Below are 12,060 nucleotides of genomic sequence, written 5' to 3' on the forward strand. Positions count from 1 at the left end.
TTGGTTCCAAAATTGTGCTGATGTAAAGTAGACATGTGGGAAATGTTACTTATTAATTATTTTGTGCGACATATCTCTGTGTTTTAAGGGCATAAAAATTCAAAGTTGGAAAATTGCATAATTTTCAAAATTTTCGCCAAATTTTCGTTTTTTTCACAAATAAATGCAAGTTATATCAAAGAAATTTTACCACTATCATGAAGTCCAATATGTCATGAGAACATGATGTCAGAATCGCCAAGATCTGTTGAAGCGTTCCAGAGTTATAACCTCATAAAGGGACAGTGGTCAGAATTGTAAAAATTGGCCCGGTCATTAACGTGCAAACCACTCTTGGGGCTTAAGGGGTTAAAATTAAATAAAGTATCTTTAAATTTATTTAGTTTTAAAGATACGTTATTTTGTTTTTTTCCTCTATTTTCTCTCTAGTACATATATGGGGGATTTGATTAGTCATATGGCTCAATTGACTGAAAAATGAAAAAAGTTATGAGTCACAGAAAATGTCAATGCAAACAAAATTTTTGATAGCGAAGGTCTGATTTTTTTAATTAAGCAGTACAGTATAAAAAAAAGTCCTCTTGATGTTGGTAAAACCATATCCGTACGAACCTGAAGAAACACGATGAGAAATCAGTTTTACCCAACAATAAACGCCATCAAAACAAAACCCAGAAAAAAACAATGGTGAATTGCATTTGTGTCACCATTTCACCACACTTTGAATTTTCGTCCCAATTTTTCAGAATATCTTATGATAAACTTAATGGAATCCTACAAGCAAAAAAAAAACAAAAAAAAAAATCTCATACAGCTATATCGACAGAAAAATAAAAAAAAGTCAGGATCTCGGGAAACGGGGAGGAAAAGGAAAGCACAAAAAAATAATATTTGCTCAGTAGGGAAGGCTCAATTTATAGGATGTGTAAATAATATTAATCAGAGACTTAAACTTATTTGTTACTGAACAGGAAACTTGACTTTATTCCGGTCTTCCCAATCTGTAGTGTATCCTCCTGCACTTGGGATGTTCTCAGTTTCACCTTAGAACTGAATCCTCCCTTAAGAAGAAGAATATTTATTTTTATAATGAGGTATGTGCAGAATGCCATTGATAAACATCTGGAAGATTTGCATAGTCCATTTTTTTACCGGAAGCATGACCTACTTTAGCTCGGGAACATGGGAGTAACAGCAATTACTAATCTATAGCATATTAATAAATAAATTAAGCTAATGCTGCATCCAACGTGACTGGATTTGCTATGTTTGAAAGAATGTCATGTCACGATGTTAGGAAAAATGCCGGAGTATGAGGGATTTCTAGCATATAACAAATTCATCTTCGCTATGAAGTTGGAATATAAGGAGAAAATGTCCTCAGCTGCTGAGGTCTCTAGGACTTAAAATGGTCATCCCATGTCTGGGACCCATGCTGATTCCAAAATTGGAGTTCTGAAGGGCCAGATATAGGTGAGTCAACTATTTTTGAGCAGCCAACGTTCCATTTACTCAAGGCACTTAAAAGGGTATTCCCATCTCCAAGATCCTATCCCAACATGTAGTAGGTGTAATAGTAATAATATTAGCACATTCAGTATAGTTCTTTTGATTAGCTGTGTCACTTACCCCATGTGCAGGTCATTGTACTAGCTTAGAAATCCATGGTTACAATCACTATCAACTAACTGATAATATTAGTGACCTAATTACCTAAGCTACTGCAATGCCCTGCACATGATTTAAGCAACATAGCTAATGAGAAGAACTATAGTACACTTCTAATTGAAGGTATTTGCTAATATTATTACACCTACTACATATTGGGATAGGATCTTGGACATAGGAATACCCCTTCAGATGGTGCTGCACTGCTCTGCCTTAAGGCCCCCATACAGATAAGACTAACGTCGACCAAACCTGTCGATATCAATGAGTTAGTCCAACATGCTAATATGTGTGGTGGCCCCTGATTTCTTTCCCCCGGCATATGAAGAGAGAAAAATATCTGTTGTGTCCAATTTAGGACTGCAGATCCTTTTGTTGTCATAGATAAAAGCCACCGCCAGAGATGACTGTCAGCAGCTTTCTCATGGAGAACGCAGGAGCATTTGGCTGAGCGAGTGTTCCTGTTTATGGCAAAGTTGGGTGAGATAGCTGCCGGGTGAATGATTGGCCAACAGCTGTCTAAAATTCTAAAATACATGGGGGCTTTATTTATAATTAGCCCCTACCCATTACCTTTAGATTTTCAGATCCTCGGCTATTACAGGTTTAGATGAACTTGTGATGACTCAACATATCCTGGATGCCTTCATATTATTACAATACTTCCTGAAGAAATATCATTCTACTCATGGCAAATAAAATTGATAAAGGTTTCAAGGGGGGGTTAATGCAGTTTTTCCCCCGGTGGCCGCTGGTGTAATTACTTTGCTGCCTTGTTTGCTGATGCAGGTGGTGACCATTCCCACCTTCCTTCAAAAGGTCACCTGATTCATTAGCTGACTGTTGGCTATACAGGTCCTTTTAGATACCAACCGTGCTGAAGACTGGAGGTTGCTGGTACAGTGGTTCTTCAGCTGAATACTGATATCTGGTGCCTTACTCTGCTGTGCGGTGCATTGCAGCAGAGAAAGCTAAGTGTGGAGTTTATTGTTGCTTTGCCCCTTTGGTGTCAGTAATTTCCCCTGTGTTGTATTAGTGCAGCGGTGGGACCAGTGTTCTCACTTGCCAATTCCCTACTTAGGGATAGGAGCAGGGCAAGTAACGGATTAGCTTTCCTGCTCGGCGATGAGGGTGAAAGAACCCATATAGGGACGCTAGTAAGGGCAGGGCACATCCTCAGGTGAGTGCAAGAGGTGTCCATTTCCCATTCCCTACCGACAGGGCCCACCGTTGTTAAAGTGTCCCCTGTGTACCCTTTTGTTTTTCGCCGTTTTGTGACCGTCCACTCGTCGGGTCATGTCACGCTAGGACAGTCATTTCGTGACATCATCAATGTACATTTAATTTTCTGGGCTTATTAATTTATGGACGAGGCAGAGGAAGGTATTGGTGCTATATAAATAATATCGAATGTACATGGTAGGAATTGTCTTAAAATTGTGAAAGCACAAAAAGTGTCGTGTCTTTATCTAAAGTGTTACTGTGAATAAGTACATGTGCACACAATGTCTTTCAGGTGGAACTCGCTTAGAAAAAACGTCTCTAAAAATGAACATATCAAAGTGACTTTCTGCGCTCGTGTTCCATCTTTTGTTACATCTCTTGTTGGCTTCAGGTATCGGAAAATGTGAAGCGATTATAAAGAAGTTACATGTTGATTCTTCGCTACTATATAGTGTAAAATACAGAAAAAACAGCAATGGCAGAAAATCCACAAAAAAACCCAGGAAAGACGCTCAGGAAAATAGAGTTTTGTCAAAGTGACTTTGCCTAGAAAAACTTGGCTGGAGGGAGCAAAGGTGTTGTGTGCACACGTCCTAACACATCAAATAATTTGTATCCTATCTGTAAAAAAATTAGTAAAAAAAAAAAAAAAGAAGGGGAATTCACGTTCGAAGCACATAATGACCAGGAAAGCCCCATTGCGTTATAGTGATTTATGAATTTATTACAGATTGTATCTCCATGAAACATTCTTTCTGCAGAAGGATGAGATGACACGTATTCCAGTTTCTTCTTTCTTTTGTGCTCAGATGAGAGAGGCTTTAGTAAGGCTCTGCAAATAATGCAAAAACAGCCCGATTACTGATTACATCACATACAGTAAATTCATCACTCAGCATCGAAGAGCCGAGTATTTGATATTGCTGGTCATTGAGAAAGTCTTTGGTCCAGTCTCCCTTTTCATCTGGTAACACAAATCGCGCGGATCACAGTTTATGTTGCCTAAATCTTTCTATATAAATAAAACTACTGTACGTATCCTTGTAATCATTACTTTCGAGATTACTGTAAGTAGTAAGTGTCATAGTAAAGTATCGGAACCTACTGCGTAAGGGAATGTACGGGACTCGATTGTATCAAGGCCGGCGTTTTATAAATAGTGCAATGTGCCAAATTCATTAATGACTTAGTGGACTTTTCAGCTGCAGTGTGCCACCGCAAGACATATTCTCCAGTCATGGAGTACATTTCTTTCATAAGTTGCGCCACTTTTGATGAGTTTACCGGCCAGAGTAGAATTTCTGGCGGCGAGGCAGACGCTACTGATAAGATGCGCCGAATTGATTAAGTTGTGTGCGACTCTTAACGAATTCGATGCTTCGTATTCTTGCACTCTCCTCATTAAGGCTGACGTACAAAATGGAACGAGTATGTGCACACAGAGTTTTTTAAGGATGGTCAAAAAGGATGAATTTTTAAGTGGAAACTGCTTCCAAAAATTCTTCTTCTTTGCAAAGTTTTTAGAAAGTTTTGTTCCGTGGTGTTTTTGCAGCCTTTTGATTGGGCAGTACCTAGTTTGGAGCCGCTTTAGAGAAAGGACGTTTCTTTTCTCCGGCCAGGCGTTTGAAAAAAAAAAAAAAAAAAAACTGAAGCGAAGGAAAAACACTCAAAAGGCTGAACATATGAACAGCAATGTGGTTTTACTAGATTCATTAATACCGTAGGTAGGGTTTTTTCAAGTGATTTTTCAGGCATCTTTTAGAATGGAAAGACTCCTCAAAAAACTCTGTGTGTGCAGAAGCTTTAGAACTTGCGCACACAGCAGAATAAATTGGACGAGTGCTATCCGATTTTTTTTTATCGGATAGCACTCGGTAAAATGTTATTCACTGAGGGCAGTGCCAATGACCCATTTTTTTCACTGACCGAATCTGTCTAACAAATAAAGTAGCAATCTGTAACACTATGGCATGGAAACATGAAATATATGAAATTGGAATTGCATTACTGCACTGGAAAATAGAAAAAAAATAATGAAGATACTTAGCGCATAAATTGGCCAATTCATGTATGCCCAACAGCCACGGTTAGGCGATCTTCTTTACTGGGGACTTAACCTAATGTGTCTCGCCTACATTTAGATAGGTAGATAGGATCCTGCTGTAATTAAAACAACTGCCATAGGCTGATGGCTGATGGGTGGAGTGCTTGGTCAGAGGTCCACAGCAAAGAAGATCGTCTTGTCGTAGCTGCTGGGCACACATGAATTGGCCAATTTATGCCCTAAGTATCTTCATTTTCTATTTTCTAGTGCAGCAATGCAATTCCAATTTTATATATTTCATGTTTGCATGCTATAGCGCCGTAGAGTCCTACTTTATTTGTTAGTTATATATGGAGGTTTCTAGTCTTATGCACCTGTTCACACCTGGTCTCTGTTTGGAAGTGACGGTCAATCTTTGAAAAACAATTGCATCATGCTTCAATTTCACCCAAAAAATCGGATGGGGGCGAGAAAAAAAAAATCGGAACCATCTAATTTTTACAGGTATATTGCAATTCTCTAACATAGGAAAATGTAAATGATTAATAGCTGTGGGGTAACAAAAAACGGATTGCACACGGATGGCAAGTGAGAAAAGAATATTCTTTTCCGGATTAAAATCAGATGGATTTTTAATAGACGTGCGTATGCAAAATCATCGAGAAAAAAATACGATTTTCCTTTCCTATTGTCTTCCGATTTTTATGCCTATGTAGTTTTTTCCATCCGTTTTGTTCATGAAGAATTTCAATGATACGTTTCAGCCGACACGTGATGTTTATATTCCAGTGAATTTTCATTGTAATTTTCTATGTTGCTGAATATAAAATAAAGCAGAAATGCCGCCACATCACGTTGTCACTCTTAATGCACTTGTTTACGTATCTATTAAATCTATTACATGTCTGTTTTATACTCTGCACTCAGGCAGTGTATGATTATTATAATGTATTCAGAGCGTTTCCACATATCCTCTGTAAAATAGGATCAGCAGTGACTCCTCGCTGCTGTATGAGATTTCCACCACACCCTTTACTGATGGTGTGATCCTGTCGAGAAGAGGATTAAGCTTGTTTTAAAAGACTTAATTGATGGACGTACAGAAATAATAAATGTGTGACTAGGGCTAAAAACTTCGTTGTGTTTTTCCTTATTTGATAGTTTGTTTTTATAAGCGCTGGTTAGATATAAAGGTAAAGGCTGAATTGTAATTAATCGTCTTTTTACCATATTGTTTCACTGTGAGTCACCATGATTTGTTTATTCGGAATCTGACAGCTCTTGCACCCTCTACTGGGTCGTTTGGGGTATTGCAACTAGTGATATTCACACCCTTTAGGGCTGAGGAGGTTAGGATACTTTGGCCGGAGAAAGGGCACATTCAGGCGTCAGTGATGTTTCTCGTACGCAAAAAAATGGTCTGAGTTTCACCAGTGTTTTTGATCAGAATGTCACCAGACTTTGGTCAGCGTGTCAAGTTTTTCTTGGATGAAAAAAGAAAAATTGTGAACTTTTCTCAAGCTTTTCATAACAAACAGTCCGTGAAAAAAAGGAACGGCACATGGATGGTATCCAAGAGCTGCCTGATTTTTTTTTTTTCACAGACTCATAGTTTGAGCCGAGACTCAGACATGTCTCCATGATTTAGTGCAGGACCTCGGAGTCTGCCAAAAACAAAGACATGTGAACAGCTCCATAGAATATAACAGGTACGAGTTCTATCCGTTACAGTGTAACGTTATTGTACTAGGATTTCCAGTGAAGAAGGGCTCCTACCCTGTCCCTCAAGCTAGGAGGACCATAGACTATCCCTGTCCCCCAGATTACCCCTGATGGTGGGGATGCCAGGGTCTCGTACCTCGCTATGCTCCTATATGAACACTTATCTGTTTCCTGCCCCACATAGGGAGGCATGGGACAGAAGTGTATGGAATAACACAAACCTGACAGACAGGGGAAAACATCTCCAAAAACGACTTCGGCACACAAAAATAGCAAGTCAAATAAATATATGAGATTTAGTAAAAAAAAGTTTCATGTGTTCACAGAAGAACAAACAAGCCAACAAGCCAACGTTTCAGCCATTCGGGCCTTTATCAAGGTAAATCTGTGAATCGGGAACTCAAGGATCCTTGTGAGAGACCCCTGTTACAGGAGTCCTGTTAAAGGTCTAGTTGAGAAGGACGTCTTACTTCAGAGCACCATCTATTGCTATCAGTTGAGCACAAACCTATTTCTTACTACTAGACAGGGGAAAACAAACAGGTATAGAAGAAAACCACAATAATACAATTACACACATAACATGACCGAGTGGGAACCAATGAAGGAGTAGGTGAGACAACCCAAATGGGTAGAGGATAAGAAGAAACATACACAAACCAAATCCACGCAGAAATCTCCTGAAAACAACTCTAACCCACATGCTCCTAACTCTGAACTCTCCTTCAACTCCAAACCAGGAAGTGGTAAGCTATCACTGGCAAGGAAAGAGGTAAGGAGGAGGATTATTAAACCTGCAGGGAGTAACCAACTCAGAACAGCTGATACAATAAGACAGAGAACTCCAGAAGTTCAACTAAGCAGTTTGACCCTTGAAGAAACCAAGAAGGTCAGAACTGCTAATAGGACAATAAAGCTGTTCTAACAACTGCAGGTGCATATGTCTCCAGACGCTGTGATTGTCTGACTCCACTTTGTCACGGTATCCCCATGACACACAGATGGAACGCATCTGCAAAAAATCTGGTGTCTGAATGAGCCCAAACATTGGACATTCTTACTGATGTTCCCAAGCTTTATTTAACTGCTCAACGACATCGAACATTAGAATAACTGCATAAATTATCATTTTATGAGTCTAGCTATAGAATGAGTGAGCTCAAGAATTGACATTTCTTCAGTCTCTGCTAATGCAGCCTGTCTGACAGCTGCAGCTTGGACTGAGCAGTTTGTGAGCTCAGCAGCATCAGGGAGGAGGGTCACTGAGGAGGAAAGAGAATGAGTTTTTTCAAAACAGACCATTGAGCCATTCTCACCAGGACTGTCATAGTAAGTACGCCAGCCTTATCAAGTCTAAGGAATCTTTTTCTTATTGTAGGCAGTTCGTATAGAGAAATGTTATATTCTACTTTAAGATTTGTAGAATAAATTATCACATTACATTATAACATTAAATGTGCGGCTTCTAATCTAAAGCCAGGTCATACACCCGGTATTTTTTTTTTCACTGACTCATAGACTTACATTGGAGAGTTTGAGCGAAAACTCGGATCAAAGTGGATGTCTTTGTGAATTATGCCAAAAAACAAGGACAGGTGAACAGCTACATAAAATACAATAGGTATGAGCTTGGTCTGTGAAAACCATAGATAGAACTTGCCTACTAAACCTTTGGCGTCTGAATGAGCCCTAACCCCGGCCCTTGCTACTGATGTACCGTGTTATACCGTGTTATTTCACGGCTCAGTGACACCAAAACTTGGTTTCCTTTTGACTTTTATATACTTATGTAGCAAAAATAGGCCACTTTTTTGTTTTATCTCATTTTTTGGTCTCTGTATCTTTATTATTTTTAATTATTGATTGCACAATGTGTTGAAAGGGAATAAAAGCTAAAATGACTTTCCGTTCCATCAGTCCCTCCGGAATTAGTCGGATCATCACCACACACCTTTGCAAGTAGAGTGTGGGAAGAGTTGTTGATCGCCTGTCCAAATCCAAAGCCTGGAAGAAAGGCGGAACGGAAGGAAAGTCACCTTAAGGTAACTGTATTCCGGCTTGTACGCGTGCAATATAGTAAAAGGCAATGACAAATATGCTTGCCTTGAGCTGTTTGGACAGACGGGGGAATGTTATAAAGTAGTGGGCAACCCCTTAAAAATGAGTGCAAATAACTCACCTTGAATCCAGCGAAACAGATAACAAGCACCAATGTAACAGAGACTATAACAATGTATATATACTGGAAAACCAGAACGCCAAATGAAAACTGAAAGAGGACAGTATTGCAAAGGAAGGGATATACCAGATGAATGGAAAATACCCAAAAGCTACCTGCAATATAAAAGAGGAAAACCAAGGTTATGATGAAATAATCAGATATTCACACTTACAACCTTCCAGGACGAGCGCACAATCGACAGGTATCAAGCATGTGTCATCAGATATTCACACTTCCTACCTGCCAGGACGCGCGCACAATCGACAGGTATCATGCATGTTTCCTTAGATATTCACACTTTCTACCTGCCAGGACATGCACATAATCTACATGTATCATACATGTGTCATCAGATATTCACACTCCCTACCTGCCAGGACATGCACATAATCTACAGGTATCATACGTGTCATCAGATATTCACACTCCCTATCTGCTACGACGCGCACACAATCGACAGGTATCATGCATGTGTCGTCATCATGTTGAGTGTAATCGTGCTTACGCCCTGACAGCACCACTCACCTACTAATGTGAAAGCCTGACAACCCCTCTAATGCTCCTGAACCCACCTGCATGCAGATGTTAAAACTGCAAATACTCTTTGGGCTGAATGACAAGTATAAACTGGTAAGAATGAAACATGCTTTACAAATGATGTCTTCACACCTCCAACCTTCAGCAGATGTGTCACCAAATTCCACTATGGAAATGGCATACATGATTAAATAGATCTCTTAGTCCTGATGAGACACTAGAATGACTACATAATTCTGATGCCAAAATAAGCATTTTATGAGTCCAGCAATAGAACGAGAGAGCTCATGAATTTAAATATATTCAGTTTCCACTCACCAAGCCTGACCGACAGCTGTGGCTTGTACTGAGCAGTGTGAGATGTCCACAGGGAGGAGGGACATTGATGAACTGTCAGATTATAGAGCCATTTTCAACCAGGACTTGCATAATAAGTAAATCAGCATTATCAGGTCTTATTATTGGCAATTTGTAGAGTGAAATCTGTTATCATTTGCTTTAACATTTACAGACTAAATGATGACCAACTGCAATTTGAGCTGCGTCTAATCTAAAACCAGAATATGTATACCTACAACAGAAGTACTGACATTATCTAAAATAGGCGCCCTAAGCCTCAAAACCCAGACTACCTACCTATAAAGGCTGTACTGTTCACAGGAGAAAGACACAAAATGATAAGTATCAGCACTCGGGGTGAAATTGCTGTGATACTTACCAGCAATTAACCAACAAACGATAAATATTAATAGAAACCCCTCCAATACTGCACATAACTGGCGGCAACAATTTTTTAATGGCAGCAGTAGGATGGTCAGTAAGTAACTGGCTCCAGACACTATTAAGTAAATTGGAATCAGGGGATTCAGAGGACATTCATTCTTGTACAATACACCTGTTGGAACATTCATTTAGAAAAAAAATATTAATTGCTAATCATTTTATTCATCAATTTACATAATGGAATATACTTAAAAAATATCCACTATATGGACATAATAGGTTCACATTACATCCACAGGAGTTTTCATGACCTCCTATTCTACATCCATAGACATTAATATGGAATCCGTCCCTTTGCAGCCACAACTTACACTCATCCGGAAGGGTTTCTATAAGGTTTTAGGCCACATTCACACTAGCAGTATTTGGTCAGTATTTTACATCAGTATTTGTAGCCAAAACCAGGAGTGGGTGATAAATGCAGAAGTGGTGCATATATTTCTATTATACTTCTCCTCCAATTGTTCCACTCCTGGTTTTGGCTTACAAATACTGATGTAAAATGCTGATGAAATACTGAAAGCATGGCCTAAAACTGCACCTTGATGCCCTGGATGTGGCCTTGTAAAGAGGCCACACTGTATGGCAATTATGAACTTTCCTAGGCATGAATATAAAGTTGCCATGGGTGTGGTTGTGTGTAGATACAAGTATAAAGGCTCGGACTGGCCCACAGGAGAAGAGGAGAATCCTCCGGTGGGCCACCACCGTCTTATACGAGCAGTACAAGACTATGTACAACGGCGGCATCTTTTTTATTAAAAATCAGCCCAGTTTATTGCTATACAAATAAGTGAACGAGAATAAAGTCATTTTTGCATGTAGCTGAAAAGTGAGGCCCTGGAGTTGATGTTACTGGCATGCAACAACAACAACAGTATGGGTTGAGCTCTGAATGGCAGATTTGGGTACTGCTCAGTGAATACAGTAATAACTACTGAGATTGCTTCTTTTTTTTTTTTTTTTTTAGTTCTGCTTATGTAAAAAATTTGTCATCATGATCCTTTCCAAAAAATGCACAGGCAGCACAGGGTATTTATCAATTTTCAGTATTCAAGACTTGAAAATTATCTGTAAAAAGTGTCCCTTTGGCCTCCATTGGTCCTATAGTAATCAAACCACCGCCTAGAAAAAGCATAAAATTGCACAGAAGATTGCAACAAAATTTTGGCGAAATTTTCAGAGTTTTTAATTATTCGTAAATACTAGACATCTTGCACTTTCTCTGTTGGGGGGGTTATGAGTTCGCTGAAAAGTAGTGGTGTCTATTTGGAAAAGGGGTAGAGCCTAATTAGCAAGAATAAAAAAACAAAAAGTTGGAGCAAATTTCAGACAGTGTAAACCAACAAAGACGAGGCTTGGACTATATATTGCAAAGATGTGACAGTTTTATGATACAGAATCTACCACTGTGATAAACATTACTCAGACTGTCGAATCTGAGTTTGAAGTGTCGAAAAATTTAGAAGGTGTTGATAAGTGTGACCCACTGTACGGTGTATCTTTTTTTTTGTACAATGACCGTACGGTATTACACCGTATGGCTGCAGAGAAGTACATGCCATAGCCCTCCATTAAAGTATGCATCCGGTGAGTAAAAACTTGAACAAAAAGTAACTTCTTTTACACGTTTATTTTTTCTTTATTTTTTGTTTATTAACCCACAATTTTTCTTTTTGTGTTTTCGTTTTTCCCCCCCCTTTTCCCAGAGCCATCACTTTTATTTTTCTCTTGACACACCCTTATGATGGCTTGTTTTTCATGGAACGGGTTGTAGTTTTTTTTTTAATGACGCCATTCGTTTTACCATACAATGTATGGAAAATCTGGAAAAAAAATCGAAGTGTTATGAAATAGTGAA

The 12,060-nt window shown here is 39.0% G+C and overlaps 1 protein-coding gene across 1 annotated transcript in view; it reads right to left on the minus strand.

The window, feature by feature from the left end:
• Window positions 1–3,595: 3,595 nt before the first annotated feature.
• LOC143806685 (transmembrane protein 272-like) overlaps window positions 3,596–12,060 on the minus strand; it is a 28,434-nt gene continuing 19,969 nt past the window's right edge. Inside the window, exons 4-6 of the mRNA XM_077287485.1 lie at window positions 10,135–10,311; window positions 8,838–8,992; window positions 3,596–3,724 (exon numbers count right to left, since the gene is read on the minus strand). Coding sequence (XP_077143600.1) covers window positions 3,698–3,724; window positions 8,838–8,992; window positions 10,135–10,311 — 359 coding nt within the window. The 3' untranslated portion in view covers window positions 3,596–3,697. The remainder of the gene's footprint in view (window positions 3,725–8,837; window positions 8,993–10,134; window positions 10,312–12,060) is intronic.

This window comes from Ranitomeya variabilis, chromosome 2 (assembly GCF_051348905.1).
Source record: "Ranitomeya variabilis isolate aRanVar5 chromosome 2, aRanVar5.hap1, whole genome shotgun sequence".
NCBI lineage: Eukaryota > Metazoa > Chordata > Amphibia > Anura > Dendrobatidae > Ranitomeya > Ranitomeya variabilis.